The following is a 19,761-nucleotide window of genomic DNA, read 5'->3' on the forward strand; positions in this document are numbered from 1 at the left end:
ACCAAGATATCCTCATGTTGAAACACTTCTCTTGGTCTGGGGTGACCCAGTGTTGCCCCACTGTCCTTGGGTCGGTTGATTCCCTCTTGTTGCTCCTCTAACGACCTCGTGTTAACCCTCTCCCCACAGGCCAGAATGACCCCGTGTTGCTCCTGGCTGCTGTAGCTCCAACGCTTTCCCTGCCTCGTGGTCCCAATCGCCGCCGGCTCGCTATGGTAACGGCTCCGCTTCCTCTCCCCCCCAATCTCGTACACACCGGAAGTGACGTTCGCCAGGCGGACGGAAGAGTTGGACTCATTTGAAGGAGGTAATGAAGTTTCGAGCTAAAATCGTGGACGTCGGTTGTTTGAATCATTTCACCCGTAAGTGTTGATTGGTGGATAGGGAGGCGACCATTGAGCGGGGCTTGTCGTTCCCTACTTGGTTTGGGCGCGCCTGTTGCTGAGGCTGAAATTCTTGTCCATTTACACTTTTCATTTCAGGCACAAGACAATTTCTCTTCGTTGCAAACTGAAAACTTTATCGGTCTATTTGCATCCCCTTTTCCTACTGCCAGAAACTGCAATGAAGTCGCGTTTCATGGTTATTTCTCTGATGTCGAGGGGAAAACAGCTTTATTTTCCATTTGTGCAAATTACTTATCTATATTAATCATCTCCATCGTTTAAACTTTAACATTCTAGTTGTTATTTTATAGTACTGTTAGAAATAGAAGTACCTTAACAGAAATTGTTCGAGACAAAAATTGAGAACAAAGAACATTTATTACAACAACAATGCAAAGTTGGGTGCTTCCCCTTACCCTGGGAATACACACATACACTGGGGCTCACCCAACTTTTATACAGTTCATTTCAGTATCAGAATACCCTCCCCCTTACATTCTTCTGCCCCCTGGATGGGTTTGGCATAGGCAATCCTTCCTGCCTACGTGCAGTTTCAGTGGACTTGGAGGACCAGGGGTTATCCTGTCAGTGTTTTCTCATGTCATTATCCCCATTGTCTTTATTCACACCTTTCCAACTCTCAGATACAGTCCCTTCATATGCAGAGTTCGCTAATCCTGTCTAGGGTTTTACTAATTAAATAATTACTAATTAAGCATCGAGTCCACGCTGCTGAAGATCCAGCTGCGCTGGGTGGGACACGTCTCCAGAATGGAGGACCATCGCCTTCCCAAGATCGTATTATATGGCGAGCTCTCCACTGGCCACCGTGACAGAGGTGCACCAAAGAAAAGGTACAAGGACTGCCTAAAGAAATCTCTTGGTGCCTGCCACATTGACCACCGCCAGTGGGCTGATATCGCCTCAAACCGTGCATCTTGGCACCTCACAGTTTGGCGGGCAGCAACCTCCTTTGAAGAAGACCGCAGAGCCCACCTCACTGACAAAAGGCAAAGGAGGAAAAACCCAACACCAACCCCAACCAACCAATTTTCCCCTGCAACCGCTGCAACCGTGTCTGCCTGTCCCGCATCGGACTTGTCAGCCACAAACGAGCCTGCAGCTGACGTGGACATTTACCCCCTCCATAAATCTTCGTCCGCGAAGCTAAGCCAAAGAAGAAGAAATCTAACTTGATAAATCTGTGTATGGCTTACTAATTATATATGTAGAACTTGGTTCTTCTGTCTAGGGCTAGGAGACCCTTATCTCATCCAGACTATCTCAACTTCCTACATTCTATTATTCCTTACCTCTCCTTATCTTATTCATAAGGTGGGCTCACTGATCCTGTCGAAAAGACTAGAAGATTCTTATCTTACAGAGGCTGACTCTGCTTCCTGCATACTAATTTCCATGCTTAGCCTGTTCATACTGGTTTAATCCATCACTCCACATGTCTGCACTAGTTTCCCCATCTTTCATATTTTTATGTCAAGTTTCCTCATCTCTCACAGTACCACTTTCAAATTTAGCCTCCAGCCAGCAAGCATGACGGATCAAGATGCTTGAGCAAAAATCATTGAATGGGCTGTTCACTAATTACTTGACTTCATTGCCAGACTATGGTAATTAATTCAGGAGTTCCAAATAGTGTGACTTTCCATGGAAGTGGAGAAAATAAGTTTGGCTTATTATTAATAGTTATTCAGCCACAAACAAGCCTGCAGCTGACATGGACATTTACCCCCTCCATAAATCTTCGTCCGCGAAGCCAAGCCAAAGAAAGATATTCAGTGATCTCTCCTGATACAAGGATTAGATGTGGACTGAACTTAACAGCCTATAAGAATTCCTGTAGTGAAAAGTGAATTTGAACGATCATGACTAAATTATAGTTTTAATTGTTGAATTTATGTATATTCACAGGTATAGTGAACACAATCTCAAAGCTCACAAAATCATGTATCCTAAGACTTACTTCTGACAAACTTTTCTTCATCCTGTCTGACAAGGTTGCTAGTGGTGGAGTTGCTTTGTGGTGTCAGCTATTTCAGGTAAACTGATTTTTAGTTATTGATGCAATTCTAGTTTGCCCAATATAAGATTGTATTTGTTTATTTACAGGCATATATGTATTTATCTGTACAGTTACTACTCAATTCTTGTATGCTATCCTATTTTGGTATAATTTGGAGATGGTGTGTTAAGAATCTTCATCATATAGAATGGGCAAACACAATGGCAAGTGTATGATCAAAAATCATCTGAATGAAATTCAATGCAACTTCCCACAGAGCAATGTGGTGCTGAGCAGCATTTAAGACTGGTGCTCTGCTATTGGGTTTTGACATTGCTCCATGTAGAAAGCTTTTTGAACTGTTGTAAAAATCTCTTTAGTATATTTGTTTAACTGAAGGATTGGAGTGACTGGTGAAAAGTTCAGGGTGGGATGCAGAATGTATTTAGTTTATCATTTTAGCAGGTTTATGCTTAACTGAGATAAGTTGATCATTAAACAGGACTTTAGGTCTGTGATTTAGACCACACTCTGCTGCTTGCAGGTGTCCATCTAGAAGCATTTTAAAGGCTATCTGCTTTGACCACTATTCCTGGCAGCCCGTTCCAGACACCTAATACTTTCTGTGTAAAATATTTTCCCCATGTGTCCTCCTTAAATCTCCTCCCCCTCACCTTATCCGCATATCCTCTGGTGTGTGATACTTTTGCCTGTGGAGAAGATCTGATTACCCACCCTATCAATGCCACTCATGCTTTTATACACCTCTATTAGTTTGCCCCTCAACCTCCTATGCTTTTCAGAAAACAACCTAATTTTGTCCAGTCTCTTTCCCTCATACTCTCTAAACCAGGCAACATGCTGATAAACTTTTTCTGCACTCTCCAAAGCTTCCACACATACTGTTCATAGTATTCCAGATGTAGCCTCACCAAAGTTTTGCAAAGCAAAAACATGACTTACGTACTCAATGCCCACCCAATGAATCTAAGCAAATCAGACACCTTCTTTACTACTTCACTCCATCAATTTTTTTGAAAACTTTATTTAAAAGAATTTAGACAACTTACAATCAAACATAACAGAAAAAAAAACAATTTTTTGTAAATATAAAAAGAAACAAAAAAGATCAAAAACCCCTCCTGTCACATTTGTGGCCCGAAATGTGAAGTTAATAAAACATCGAACACAAGTTTTATCAGGTAAACTTCTCAGTGTCTTTATTTTCCAGTTTCCTTTGTTCTCCTGCTTGTGCTCTTATCTCTCTCTCCTACCACGTGACTTCCGGTACATCTCATACATATTCATTATCATGACATCCCTCCTTGAATCAGAAATAAACTTTACCTTCACTTACCAATATCCCTCGGAAACCTACAAACATCATAACTAATGGTAATACTATAACTCAACTACATAAATTTACTTCCTACAGCACTCATACATGCACTTTATGATATAAGATTAAAATACTGACCCAAAGTTCTTTTTAAAACTATGGCACAAAGTCTTCATATCGTTTGGGCGCTTTCCGGTTTCGTTTCGGCCTGCCTGCGATATTGTCGTCGCTTCTTGGTTGTTCACTCTCAGCGTCGGAAATACTGCTCGCCACGGCTTCGGGTGTTTCTGGCGTTCTAGTCACTTCATCAGGAGTGCTGGTAACTGCCTCTGGAACATCATCAGGTCTCTTAGTTTCAGCATCTCGTATTGGCCTTTCAACCTCTTCGCTCGATGTATCTCTGGACTGGTACCTTTTTACACCTGATACATTTCTCTTATACAGGACTCCAGTCGGAGACTTGACTGTCACCATACTGCCACTTCTGGATACGACAGTATAGGGTTGATGGTAATAAGGTGTGTCTAGCTTACCACCAGTTTCATGCCTCACTAGAACATTATCTCCTGGCATGATGTCTGAGTACTTGGCTCCAAGTTTCGAATCTGTGTACAGCTTTGCTGCACCTTTCTTTTCAGCATCGTGGTCCCTCATCTCCTGGTCGTCTCGGATTTCCTTTATTTCTGGCATTTTTGTGCGGATTTTTCTCCCAAAAAATGCTTCTGCAGGACTTTTTCCAGTGGTTGCATGAGGCGTTGCTCGATAGACAGCCACATAAGATAGCAATGCTTCTCGCCAATTTTGTCCTTCTGCGTGTGCAATCCTCAATCGTTTTTCAATGGACTGATTCTGTCTCTCTACTTCTCCGTTGGCTTGCGGCCATTTCGGAGTTACTTTATGATGGTGGATACCTGTGGTCTTCATGTATTCCACAAATGTCTCTGAAATGAATTATGGACCATTGTCAGAGTATAATGTAACAGGTAATCCATATCTTGCGAATATCTCTGCTAATGCCTGTATTGTTTTTTCAGTGGTTGTGGACTTCAACACCACGTACTCATAGTAACTGCTGTAGTAATCTATCACTACCATAATTGATTCACCCGTCGGTAAAGGTCCAAGAAAATCAACAGCTACGTCGATCCATGGTCCTGTCGGGAGTTGCGTACTCGGATTACTCCTACTTGTGATTTGACATCCGTGACAAGTTTTAACAAATTTCTCTGCGTCTTTATCACAACCTGGCCACCATACCTTGGTCCTGAGGTTTTGCTTGGTACCAACAATGCCTAGGTGTCCTTCATGCGCTAAGGATACGATCTTCGGTCTCAATCTTTGCGGTATCACCAATCTGCAACCTCTTAATACACACTGTCCGATGCAACAAAGTTCGTCTCTAATGGGAATGTAAGCCTTGTGAGTACACTTGTCCCATTGTCCACTCTGTATGCATTCTCTTACTTCCATGAGTTCTGGATCACGTTTGGATTCTCTCTCGACTTCCTTCGTAGTCACAGCTTTCGGTGTCGACTGAATAGCTACGAAGCGTACAAAGCCCTCTGTTTCTGTTCCCAATTCTGACTTGGATTGTGGACCACCAACCTTCACCAATCTGGACAGCGGATCTGCAATGTTTGCTTTCCCTGCAATGTGGATTACTTTATATTTGTAGGGTTGTAGTCTGAGTACCCATCTCTCTATTCTGGCACATGGTTTGGATCTAGGTGCATAGATCATCTCTAATGGCTTATGATCTGTGATGAGTTCAAATTCAATGCCGTATAAATATGCATGGAACCTCTCACAGGCCCATACAAGTCCGAGTGCTTCTTTCTCTGTCTGGGAGTATCTTCTTTCCACATCTGATAATGATCTGCTGGCATAGGCAATGATTCTTGGTCCTTCTTCATGCATCTGGACCAACACAGCTCCTAAACCAACCGGGCTGGCATCCGCTATGACTTTGGTTGATGCTGCCGGATCGTAATATCCAAGAGTTTTTGTATCTGTCAGGCTTTGCTTCAGCGCTGTGAACACTTTCTTCTGCTCAGATCCAAAATGAAATGGTACACCTTTCCTGGTTAGTTTCCTTCGTGGTTCTGCCACTGTAGCGAAATTAGGAATGAACTTTGCACAAAAATTGACCAATCCCAGGAAACTCCTCACCTCTGTTGCATTCTGAGGTGCACGTGCCTCTGCAATAGCTTTCCCCTTGGCCTCTGCAGGGTTTAGTCCTTCCCGTGTAAGTCTGTGTCCCATGAAGTCCATTTCTGACACACCGAATTGGCACTTGTTTCCATTCACGGTAAGGCCTGCGTCCTGTAGTCTAGATAGTATACGCCTCAACCGTTTGTCATGCTCTTCCTTCATTGGTGCATGGACTATGATGTCGTCAGAAATGTTGGCAACTCCAAGAATGCCTTGAATCACTCGATGGATTTCATACTGGTAGATCTCCGAAGCTGCATTAATTCCAAATGATAGTCTCTTGTAACGATACAATCCACAGTGAGTCACAAATGTTGTTACATCTTGGGAACCTGGATCCAGCTCTAATTGGTGATAGCCCCATTTCAGATCAATTTTTGAGAATACCTTGCTGGTAGTTAGTTCTTGAAGTATTTCCTCCACTGTTGGTATAGGGTGTCGTTCTCTAATTATAGCTTCATTGGCCATTCTCATGTCAACACATAGTCTTATGTCACCCTTTGGTTTGGGCACAATCACTACGGGACTGACCCATTGTGTCGAATGTTCCACCGGTTCTATAATGTCTTGTTCGATCAATTCTTTAATTTTGGCTTCGACTTTCCCACGAAGTCCAAACGGAGTTCGGCACATTGGTTGTGCCTTGGGTTTGACCGTTTCATCTACCGCTAGCTTCAATTGTCGACCTTTCAGCTTTCCTACTCCTTGGAAGACTGCGGGGATTTCTTGTTTCATATCCTCGTATGTCTGAATTGAATTGACACAAGCTCCAATATGAAGTATTGCCAGGTCTTGCGCTGTGCTTCTACTCAGCAATGGTTCTCCCCTCTCTTCTATGACCATAAACTCTGCTTCGGTGTACTTATCTCCAGCTTCAACAGTTGCAGTAAAACATCCAATGGTCTGCAATGGCTTGGTTGCTGTGTATGGATACAGTTTCTTGGAACACTTCTTTGAGGTACAGATGATCTTTTTCCTTTTCAACTTCTCCCATAAATATCGATCAATCACATTACTGTCACTGCCTGAGTCTACAATGACCTGCACTGTCACTCCACCAATGATCACAGGGACCTTCTCATGATGTACATCATTCAATGTAAATTGATAATATCTCTGTCCATCCTGGTTATCATCATCATCGTCACCGTCTATCTGGCGAATGGTATCTTTCTTTCCAGGATACTTTCCTTTCCCCCAGGCTTTGCCTTTGGAAGTTGTACTCTTCCTCTTCTGGTCTGCATTGGACTTGCTTTTGCACTTCTTTGCGAAGTGGTCCTTACCTCCACACTTTCTGCAAACTTTGCCTTTGGCCGGGCAATATGGGTCTTTTCCAAAGTGACCTCGGTTTCCACATCGATAACACTCCACGTCCTGTGTCGACGTATATCTTGGCTGGTTATGGCGATGTGGGAGCCTCTTAATTTGCTGGCTTGAGTTGTCTTTCAGGGTCATGGTATGAAATTGCCCTTCAACAGCCTCTAATGCAGCAGCAATGGCTAAAGCATCGGTGAGTTCCAACTCACTCCCTCTTTCCAGTAGACGTCTTCTGAGTTTATCTGATCTGCAGTGCTGTACGACTTGATCCAATAATTGGTTGTCCAAATCAGCTGGCATGTAATTGCATCCAACAGCTAGCTGGCGTAGTCTCGTCACGTACTGAGCAATTGTCTGGCCATCTTCTTGTCTCGTTCTCCGAAACAAATGGCGTTGAAATATAGCATTTGGTGTCACTACATAGTGTGCATTTAATGCATCTACCGCTTTCCGGTATTCATCCTTTCTTCCAGTATTCAAAAGTGTCTTAAATGTTTCCCGAACTGCGGGTCCAGCAGTGAAAAGAAGTAACGCCCTCCTCTGCGCTTTTTGTTCAACTGTACCGATATCTAGAAATAGGCCACGACTGTTGGCGTAGGATTCAAATTCTTCCAGCCATGCCTTCCACTTCACACTTACAGTGCTTGCATCACCCGTTGGGTCAAAATGAGCAATTCTACTATGTGTTAGAAAGTCACCGTCTGCACCAGCCATGAGGAAATATTCCAGCCCCAAAAGTACTGAGTCAAAGAGAAAATTCTTATCACCTTGAAGTTCTCTTTAATCCTCTGTAATCTTCTTTAGTCTTTAATTTTCTTCAAGCTTATCCCATCCTCGTCGCCAATGTCACATTTGTGGCCCGAAATGTGAAGTTAATAAAACATCGAACACAAGTTTTATCAGGTAAACATCTCAGTGTCTTTATTTTCCAGTTTCCTTTGTTCTCCTGCTTGTGCTCTTATCTCTCTCTCCTACCACGTGACTTCCGGTACATCTCATACATATTCATTATCATGACACCTCCCACCCCTGCAGCCAAATATAAAAATAATACAGTGATTATAAAGAATATTTCAAAGTATTTTTAAGTTCATATATTCCAAATAGGAAGACCACATTTTAACAAAAAATGAATAATTATCGTGCAGATTACATGTAATTTTTTTCCATAATAATACAATTTCTCAACTCATTATGCCAGCGTGTTATATTAACCTCCACATTATCCTTCCAAGTACTAGCTACACATTTTCGTGCTACAGATAACACTAGACATACAATTGCAATTTGAAATTTGTTCAACCCTAGTCCTTTCAAAGAAACCATATATCCCAACAAAAAGAATGATGGGTCTAGTGGTAATTTAATCTTAAATAATTTTTCCAAAACCAACCTAATTCCTTCCCAAAATTGTTGTACTTTAAAACAAAACCAAACAGCATGTAAAAAAAGTTCCAGTACATAGTCCACATTTAAAACAAGAATCTGAATTACTAAATCCATATTTTTTCAATTTCTCTGGAGTCAAATATAACTGATGTAAAAAAATTATAATTAACCATTCCATTACGTACATTCGTCACTTTAGTTACACAATCAGAACACATAACCTCCCAATTATCTTCCTGAAAAATATAGGTTAAATCACTTCCCCATTTAAGCCTAGATTTTTCCCATTCCGGTTTATCCATTCTATCCTGTAATAATTGGTACATATCTGAAATATAACCTTAGGTACAAAAGAAATCAAAGACTCAAATTTCATCAACATGGGTAAATTAATCTCTTGACCATAATTATCTTTTATCAAAGCTCTGAGTTGATAATACACAAACAGAGAATTTACAGATATATCAAATTTCTCCCTCAATTGAATAAAAGAAAGAAATTGGCCTTCTTCAAAACAGTCCTGAATTATTTTATGCCCTGAGAATTCCATCTCTTTAAATGATTATTAAATATTGAAAAAGAAATAAGCTGGTTATGATATAATGGGGTTTGAATTGGTAATTTACCCTTTGATCCTAAAACCCTGTTTCTTTTAACCCATATCCTTAACAAATGTTTTAATACCGGCATATTACATTCCCGCAATAAATCCACATTCCATTTAAATATAAACTGATGTATCTCAATTTCAGATATACAAGCCATTTCCACCTTTGCCCAACTCCGAGGGGTTGGTCGACATCCATCAATCTACTAACAAATTTCAATTGAGCTGCATCATAATAATTTTGAAAGTGAGGTAACTGCAATCCCCCTAAAGCATATTTCCATGTAAGTTTATGTGAAGCAACTCGGGCTAATTTTCCTTTCCATAAAATCTCCCGTACTGCCCTATTCAGATCCTGAAAAAAACTCTTTGAAGTAAACATGGTATAGACTGAAACAAATATTGAATTCGAAGAAAAATATTAATTTTTACACAATTTACTCTACCAATTCATGTTAACGGAAAATCTTTCCATTTAGTCAAATCCACTTTAATCGTTTTTAATAAGGGGACATAATTCAATTTACATAAAGAATGGTAGTCTGCATTTATTACCTCTCCCAAATATTTAATTCTATCTGACCATTTCAATTTTATAATACTTTAATATTCTGAATAATCTCCATCCCCAACTGGCAATAATTCACTCATCTCAATTTACTTGAAATCCAGATAGCTCTCCAAATTTTAACAAACAATCTTGTAAATATTTCAAAGACTGTTCTGGTTCTGTCAAATATACCCGCACATCGTCAGCAAATAAATTAATCTTGTATTCATCCTCCCCAATTTTCATTCCTTTAATCTTATCATTCTGTCTTATTGTCTGAGCTAATGGTTCAATAGCCAATGCAAATAAGGCTGGTGATAATGGACAACCTTGTCGAGTCGAACGTGTTAAGTTAAATGATAAGGAAATTGACCATTTATCACCACCTTGCAGTTGGATTTGTATATAAGGCCTTAACTCAGCCTATAAAATAATAGCCAAAATTAAACTTCTCTAGCACTTTAAACAAAGAGTTCCACTCAACCCTATCAAAGGCTTTTTCCGCATCCAGCACAATGGTTGGGTTGCTGTCTAAATGCATTGACTAATGTTATCAATCTAAGAATATGATCTGACGTGTTTCTATTTTTAATAAAACCTGTTTGATCTATATGTATCAACTGAAGTAAATAATTGGCAAGTTTATTCGCTAACACCTTCGCTATAATTTTATAATCTATATTTAATAAAGAAATAGGCCTATACGAAGATACTTTCAATGGGTCCCTATCTTTCTTAGGAATCACAGTAATTATAGCATTTGAACAAGATTCTGGTAATAACTGCTCCTCTTTTACTTGCTGCAACACATTTCCAAATATAGAGGATAAATCTTCATAAAATACTTGATAAAATTCAACAGAAAATCCATCATCTCCTGGCGACTTTCCATTTGGCATCTCTTGTATAGCTTCTTTATTCTCAAAATCCGTAAATGGAGCACCCAATACTTTAAACTCATCCTCCCCTAAAACAGGTAAATTTAATTTAGATAAATAGGATTCGATAGAACCAGCATCCTGCTTTCTCTCAGAAGTATATAATTTTTGATAAAATGAATAAAACTGATCATTAATTTCCTGAGGTTGATGGGTCACTATTGAATTCTTTTTAAACTTTTATTTATTCGTTCAAAAAAAATAAGATATGTCATCTACAGCAATTAAACATGAACATTGTTTTATATCTATATATATAGAACAAAAAGAAAAGAAAAGAATTCCCCCCCCCCCTTCAGCCAACTCTCCTAAGGAGAGTCATAAAAAAAGAAAAAAAGAAAGAATATTTAAAAAAAAGTTAAATATACATATCTAAGCAATATAAATTGAAATGTAAATATTCTAAGTGTAACAGCCACTTATTAATAAAAAATTATAATTATCATACGAAACATACATAATTTTCCCATTAGTAAACAATATTTCCTCTCAATATGCCATCTATTAATATCAATCGTATTGTATCTTTCCATGTACTAGCAATAATTTTTTTTTTCTATGGATAAAGCTAAATATACAAAAGCAAGCTGGAACTTATCTAATATCAAGCCTTTCAGAGGATGCAAACTACCCAATAAATATACTGTTGGATCTAAAACTATTTTAATCTTATACAGATATTCTAAAAATGATTGAATTTTCTTCCAAAAAGATTGTATATGTATACATGACCAAACAGCATGAAAAAAAGTTACAACTGTATCACCACATCTAAAACACAAATCTGATTCATTAAAACCATATTTTTAAAATTTTTCATGTGTCAAATATAATTTTATTTTATTTTTTAAATTTTTTATTTTTCACACCATAAATCACATTAACCATAGTACACACTTTTTCCTTTTCACACATATACAGTGCCATTTTCTCCCCCCCCCTCCCTCCTCCCATCCCACCCTCCCTTCCTCCCCCCTCCCGTTCATTTAAGGTATAAAATCTAGGATACATTAAACCAGTCAGACAATGTTGTCATTCAATAAAAATACACCAGAAATTCCACTGAGTCCATTCTTTTCATTTCCTTTTCCTTCCGTTAACTTAGGTAGTGATTGTCCCCGGTAGGTTTTCGCTATTGTGTTTAATGTAAGGCTCCCATATTTGTTCGAATATTTCAATATTATTTCTTAAACTATATGTTATTTTTTCAAATGGAATACATTTATTCATTTCTATATACCATTGTTGTATTTTCAAATTATCTTCCAATTTCCAGGTTGACATAATACATTTTTTTGCTACGGCTAGAGCTATCTTAACAAATCTTTTTTGTGCATCCTCCAAATCAATTCCAAATTCTTTGTTTTTTATGTTACTTAGGAGGAAGATCTCTGGATTCTTTGGTATATTGTTTTCTGTTATTTTATTTAATATCTGATTTAGATCTTCCCAAAATTTTTCTACTTTCTCACATGTCCAGATTGCATGAATTGTTGTTCCCATTTCTTTTTTACATCGAAAACATCTATCAGATACTGTTGGGTCCCATTTATTTAACTTTTGAGGTGTAATGTATAGCCTGTGTATCCAGTTATATTGTATCATACGTAACCTCGTATTTATTGTATTTCTCATCGTTCCAGAGCATAACTTCTCCCATGTTTCCTTTTTTATCTTTATATTTAAATCTTGTTCCCATTTTTGTTTAGTTTTACCATTTGTTTCCTCATTCTCCTTTTCTTGCAGTTTAATATACATATTTGTTATAAATCTTTTGATTATCATTGTATCTGTAATCACATATTCAAAGTTACTTCCCTCTGGCAAACTCAAACTGCTTCCTAATTTATCCTTCAAGTAGCATCTCAATTGGTAATATGCCAGCGCTGTACCTTCAGTTATATTGTATTTATCTTTCATTTGTTCAAAGGATAAGAATCTATTTCCTGAAAAACAATTTTCTATTCTTTTAATCCCTTTTTTCTCCCATCTCTAAAGGAAAGGTTATCTATTGTAAAAGGGAGTAACTTGTTTTGCGTCAATATTAGTTTTGGTAATTGATAATTTGTTTTATTTCTTTCTACATGAATCTTCTTCCAAATATTGAGTAGATGATGTAATAGTGGAGAACTTCTATGTTGTACCAATTTTTCATCCCATTTATATAATATGTGTTCAGGTATCTTTTCCCCTATTTTATCTAATTCTAATCTAGTCCAATCTGGCTTTTCCCTTGTTTGATAAAAATCTGATAGGTATCTTAATTGTGCGGCTCTATAATAATTTTTAAAGTTTGGCGGTTGTAAGCCTCCTTGTTTATACCATTCTGTTAATTTATCTAGTGCTATCCTCGGTTTCCCCACTTTCCATAAAAATTTCCTTATTATTTTCTTTAACTCTTTGAAGAATTTCTCTGTCAGTTGTATTGGCAATGCCTGAAATAGGTATAATATCCTTGGAAAAATGTTCATTTTAATACAGTTTATCCTTCCTATTAGTGTTAGTGGTAAATCTTTCCAATGCTCTAAATCGTCCTGTAATTTTTTCATTAGTGGATAATAATTGAGTTTATATAGTTGGCCGAGATTTTTGTTTATTTGTACACCTAGGTATCTTATTGCTTGCATTTGCCATCTAAATGGTGATTCCTTCTTAAATTTTGAGAAATCCGCATTATTCATAGGCATTGCTTCACTTTTATTTACGTTGATCTTGTAACCCGACACTTCTCCATATTCCTTCAATTTCTTATATAATTCTTTTATTGATAGTTCTGATTCTGTTAAGTATACTATAACATCATCCGCAAATAAACTGATTTTATATTCCTTGTCTTTTATTTTTATCCCTTTTATATTATTTTCTGTTCTTATCAATTCTGCTAGTGGTTCTATAGCTAACGCAAACAATAATGGTGATAGTGGGCATCCCTGCCGTGTTGACCTGCTTAAGTTAAATTGCTTTGATACATGTCAATTTACTGTCACTTTCGCTAATGGTCCCTTATATAATGCTTTAATCCAATTAATATACTTCTCCGGTAAACTGAATTTTTGCAATACTTTGAACAAATAATTCCATTCTACTCTGTCAAAGGCCTTCTCTGCGTCTAAAGCAACTGCTACTGTTGGTGCTTTATTCCCTTCTACTGCATGAATTAAGTTAATAAATTTAAAAATATTGTCTGTTGTGCGTCTTTTTTTGATAAATCCAGTTTGGTCTAGATTTACCATTTTCGGTACATACTCTGCTAATCTGTTTGCTAATAGTTTAGCTATTATCTTATAATCTGTGTTAAGTTAAGATATTGGTCTATATGATGCTGGTGTGAGTGGATCTTTCCCTTGCTTTAGTATTACTGTAATTATTGCTGTTTTACATGGATCTGGTAAGCTTTGTGTTTTATCAATCTGGTTGATTACTTCCAGGAGGGGCGGAATTAATAAGTCTTTAAATGTTTTATAGAATTCTATTGGGAATCCATCCTCTCCTGGTGTCTTATTATTTGGTAACTTTTTTATTATCTCTTGTATTTCTACTATTCCAAATGGCTCTGTTAATTTATTTTGTTGCTCTATTTGTAGTTTTGGTAGTTCAATTTTAGTTAGAAATTCATCTATTTTCCCTTCTTTCCCTTCGTTTTCAGTTCGGTATAATTGTTCATAGAATTCTCTAAAGTGTTCCTTAATTTCTTTTGGATTATATGTGATTTGTTTGTCTTTTTTCCTTGATGCCAATACCATTTTCTTAGCTTGTTCTGTCTTAAGCTGCCATGCTAGGATTTTGTGCGTTTTTTCACCCAGTTCATAATATTTCTGTTTTGTCTTCATTATATTCTTCTCCACCTTGTATGTTTGTAGTGTTTCATATTTTATTTTTTTATCCGCCAATTCTCTTCTTTTAGTTGTATCTTCCTTCATTGCTAATTCTTTTTCTATATTTACTATTTCCCTTTCCAACTGCTCTGTTTCCTGATTATAGTCCTTCTTCATCTTGGTTACATAACTTATTATTTGCCCTCTAATGAATGCTTTCATTGCATCCCATAGTATAAACTTATCTTTCACTGATTTCGTATTTATTTCAAAATACATTTTAATTTGTTTTTCAATAAATTCCCTAAAATCCTGCCTTTTAAGTTAAATGGGGTTTAATCTCCATCTATACATTCTTGGAGGGATGTCCTCTAACTTTACTGTCAATATTAAGGGTGAATGGTCCGATAGTATTCTAGCTTTATATTCTGTTTTTCTTACTCTATCTTGCATACGAGCTGATAACAAAAATAGGTCTATTCTTGAGTATGTTTTATGTCTAGCTGAGTAATATGAATATTCCTTTTCCTTTGGGTGTTGTTTCCTCCATATATCCAAAAGTTGCATTTCTTGCATCGATTTAATTATAAATTTGGTTACTTTGTTCTTTCTGTTAATTTTTTTCCCAGTTTTGTCCATATTTGAATCCAAATTAAGGTTGAAATCCCCTCCTATTAATATGTTCCCTTGCGTATCTGCTATCTTCAAAAAGATATCTTGCATAAACTTTTGATCTTCTTCGTTAGGTGAATATACATTGAGTAGATTCCAAAACTCCGAATATATCTGACATTTTATCATTACATATCTCCCTGCTGGATCTATTATTTCCTCTTCTATTTTAAATGGCACATTTTTACTAATTAATATAGCCACTCCTCTTGCTTTTGAATTATACGATGCTGCTGTTACGTGTCCTACCCAATCTCTCTTTAATTTCTTGTGCTCCAATTCAGTTAAATGTGTTTCTTGCACAAATGCTATATCAATTTTTTCTTTTTTCAGTAAATTTAGCAGTTTCTTCCTTTTAATTTGGTTATGTATTCCATTAATATTTAGTCATATAGTTCAACGTAGCCATTTTATACTTTGTTTATCTTCCCTTTCCGTTTCTCCATCATTACCTTTCCTTCTTATCCATTTCTATTTTCTTGTTTTGAACCCTTTATAAGACAACATTCCTAAAACATCAAACATTTTCCTTATTCTCCTATTTAAAACTTCTTTAGCCCCAATCTCCCCTTCCCCTCCTGAGTTGTCCTTTATCCCTTGTCGGTCAACCACATCTCCCCTCTCCATTTGGATTTGCGAATTCACTTGCAAGCGTCAGCTGATTTTGCAGTGACTGTAACTCCTCCCCACCCAGCCCCCCCAGAAAAGATTTCACTTTTCATATGTAACAAAGGTCACTCTTTTAATTCCCTCCTTATTCCCTCTATTCCATTTCCTTTCCTTATTAATTCTTATCTATACTATCAATATTTTCCTCTAAATACGGATACATTCATGTATGCACATTATACATATACACACATATACCTCTTTACCCACATACATATAAATCGTGGTCACTTTTACTCTTATTACATGTCTTCATCTCTCTGATTGTTTTGTAGTTGTTCTGCAAATTTCCTTGCTTCCTCTGGATCCGAGAATAGTTTTTTTCCATAAGATCGTTTTCGATGTTTTGAACTCCTTCCTCTTCTTCAGGAGTTCAAAACTTATGTGTCTTTTTAGTTCGCAGTCTTTTGTACTCTCGTTACACGTCTTCATCTCTCAGTCTATTTTGTAATTGTTCTGCAAATTTTCGTGCTTCCACTGGATCCGAGAATAGTCTGTTTTGCTGTCCTGGAATAAATATTTTCAAAACCGCTGGATGCTTTAGTATAAATTTATACCCTTTCTTCCATAAAATCGCCTTTGTTGTATTGAACTCCTTTCTCTTCTTCAGGAGTTCAAAACTTATATCTGGATAAATGAAGATTTTTTGCCCTTTGTACTCCAGTGGCTTGTTGCCCTCTCTTACTTTTTCCATTGTTTTCTCCAGTACCTTTTCTCTTGTTGTATATCTTAGGAATTTTACTAAAATAGATCTTGGCTTTTGTTGTGGTTGTGGTTTAAAGGCCACTGCTCTATGTGCCCTTTCTATTTCCATTTCTTGCTGTAGTTCTGGACATCCTAGGATCCTAGGGATCCAATCTTTTATAAACTCTCTCATATTCTTGCCTTCTTCATCTTCCTTAAGGCCCACTATCTTTATGTTATTTCTTCTGTTATAATTTTCCATTATATCTATTTTCTGAGCTAACAGTTCTTGTGTCTCTTTAACTTTTTTATTAGATTCCTCTAATTTCTTTTTTAAGTCCTCTACCTCCATTTCTACTGCTGCTTCTCGTTCTTCCACCTTGTCCATTCTTTTTCCCATTTCTGATAAGGTCATATCTATTTTATTCATTTTCTCTTCTGTATTGTTTATTCTTCTTCTTAGATCATTAAATTCTTGCGCTTGCCATTCTTTAAATGACTCCATGTATTCTTTAATAAGAGAAAGTATATCTTTTGTCTTGCCTTTCCCTTCTTCTTCTATTTCACTGTACTCTTCCTCTTCCTCTTCTTCTTCCTCTGGGTTGGCCATCTGTTGTTTCTTTGTTGTCCTTTTCTTCTCTTCTTTCTTGTATTCGTTGTCTTCTATATTCTCCTCTTGCTGCAGCTGCTCTGCAGCTGTCATTGCCGGCTGTGGAGATCGACTCCCCAGCTGGTCACCCCTCCCGTCGGTGTGTTTTTTTGCATGCGCAGTTGCGCACTTTTACTCGGCTCAGCGAGCCATTTTTGTAGTCCACTTTCTACCGACCTGAGGGAGCGGGTTTCTCTCTCCACCGCGGGCCTCTTCGAACAGGTAAGGCCTTCTCCTTCTTCCGTTGTCTTCTCTTCCTCTCTTCTTACCGTTGGTTTCGATTTTTCTTTTTTCGTCGCCATCTTCTTTCCACCTTTATACTCACTTTACTTTAATTTTTATTTTTGTGCCTTTGTGTTTTCCTTTGTTTTTTCCGACTTTTCTGGAGAGGGCTGGAGTTCACCGTCGGCCACTACTCCATCACGTGACTCCTCCCAGGTGTCAAATATAATTGATGTAAAAAATTGTAATTAATCATTGCATAACTTGCATTTATCAATCTAGTTACACTATCACAATAGATATCTAACCAATCCTCTTTTAGAAAAAATAAAACCAATATCCGCCCCATTTAATTTTAGATCTATCCCAACCCTTTTTATCCATACCATCCTGTAATATTTGATACATAAATGAAATATACCCCTTCTCTGGTACCTTCATAAGAGAAGTCTCAAATTTAGTCATTTTAGGTAAAATCATATCTCTACCAAACATACATTTTACCAAAGATCAAATTTGATAATAAAGAAATAAAGAATTCTTATCAATACCAAAATCTTCCCTCATTTGATTAAAAGATAAAAACTTACCCTCTTTAAAATAATCTCCCAAATTTTTCACACCTTTGAATCTCCAATGCAATAAACTTTGATTATGTATTGAAAAAGAAATAAGTTGATTATTATACAACGGAGTTAAAGCCAATAATTTACTCCTAGAACCTATCATTTTATTTTTCTTTATCCATAACTTCATTAAATGTTTTAGTGTAGGCACATTATATTGTTGTAACAAATTTATATTCCACCTAAACAAAAATTGATGTATTTCAAATTCAGAAATACTTGCCATCTCAATTTTAGCCCAACTAGGAGGCCGTACCAAATCCATCAATGAGCTAATAAATTTAAGTTGGGCTGCCTCATAATAATTTTGAAAATGAGGTAAACGTAATCCCCCTAACTCGTAGTTCCAAATTAATTTATTCAAAGCTACTCTCCAAAATTTACCCCTCCATAAAAACTCCCTAACTATTTTATTTAAATCTCGAAAAAAAAATTATCAAGTAAATACGGAAGAGATTGAAATAAATAAATATCTTAATTGTATTTATCCTTCCCATTAAATTAATAGGTAAATCTTTCCATTTAATCAAATCAGTTTTGATTTTTTTAAATTAACAGAGCATAATTTAGTATATAAAGATTGATAATTAACATTCAAAATTATACCCAGATATTTAATTCGGTCAGTTCACTTCAAGTTAATAATATTCTTATAAACTGAATAATCTCCTTCACTTGCCGGTAATACTTCACTTTTTTCCCAGTTAACGTTATATCCAGAAAGACATCCATATTGTATTAAACATTCCTTCAAATGCAAAAGTGACTGAGCTGGATTTGTTAAATAGACCAATACGTCATCAGCAAATAAATTAATTTTATACTCCTCATCTAAAACTTTCATACCTTGTATCTGTGTACTTTGTCTTATCAACTGTGCTAAAGGTTCAATCATTAACACAAACAAAGCTGGTGATAAAGGACAACCTTGATGAGTTGATTGAGTTAACTTAAAAAATTCCGAAATCAAACCATTCGTCAATACTCTAGCTACCAGTTTACTATATAGAGCCCTAATCCAACCAATAAAATATAACAGAGAATGATCTGAAATCACCCTACTTTTATATTCCACTTGTTGTATTTTCCCTTATAAATGTGCCGATACTAAAAAGAAGTCAATCCTTGAAAACGATTCATGTCGAGATGAATAAAAGGAAAAATCTTTTTCTGTCGGATTAAGATGTCTCCAAATATCTACTAAATTAAGATCTTTCATTAACGCTTGAACCTGAATTACCATCTTGGATTTTTTAACTTTCTTAGGAGATTTATCTAATAAAGGTTCCAAAGCACAATTAAAATCACCACCAACTAAAATATTATCATTAGCCTGACCCAAACATAAAAATGCATCTGAAATAAATACTTCATCGCCTGCATTTGGAGCATAAATATTAAGTAAAGTCCAAAATTCACTAAAAATCTTACAATTCAATTTAAGAATACATCCTGCCTTTTCCTCCATTGATTATAATTCAAAAGATACATTTTTATGTATCAAAATTGCTACACCTTTAGCTCTAGAATTAAATGAAGAAGAATATACATGCCCAACCCAGTCCCTTTTTAATTTCACACTTTCCTTCACATTCAAATGTGTTTCTTATAAAAAGGCATTATCAATTTTCATTTTCTTAATATATGCCAAGACTCGCTTACATTTA

General features: G+C 36.5%; 1 protein-coding gene across 2 annotated transcripts in view; it reads left to right on the forward strand.

Moving 5' to 3' along the window:
* The first annotated feature begins 255 nt into the window (after window positions 1-255).
* Window positions 256-19,761, forward strand: part of hus1 (HUS1 checkpoint clamp component) — a 52,406-nt gene continuing 32,900 nt past the window's right edge. For both annotated transcript variants that reach the window (XM_069912290.1, XM_069912297.1), the window contains exons 1-2: window positions 256-362; window positions 2,316-2,443. In XM_069912290.1, the coding sequence (XP_069768391.1) occupies window positions 311-362; window positions 2,316-2,443 (180 nt within the window). In that variant the 5' untranslated portion in view covers window positions 256-310. The remainder of the gene's footprint in view (window positions 363-2,315; window positions 2,444-19,761) is intronic.

The sequence above is a fragment of the Narcine bancroftii genome, chromosome 1 (genome assembly GCF_036971445.1).
Source record: "Narcine bancroftii isolate sNarBan1 chromosome 1, sNarBan1.hap1, whole genome shotgun sequence".
In the NCBI taxonomy this organism is placed as follows: Eukaryota; Metazoa; Chordata; class Chondrichthyes; order Torpediniformes; family Narcinidae; genus Narcine; species Narcine bancroftii.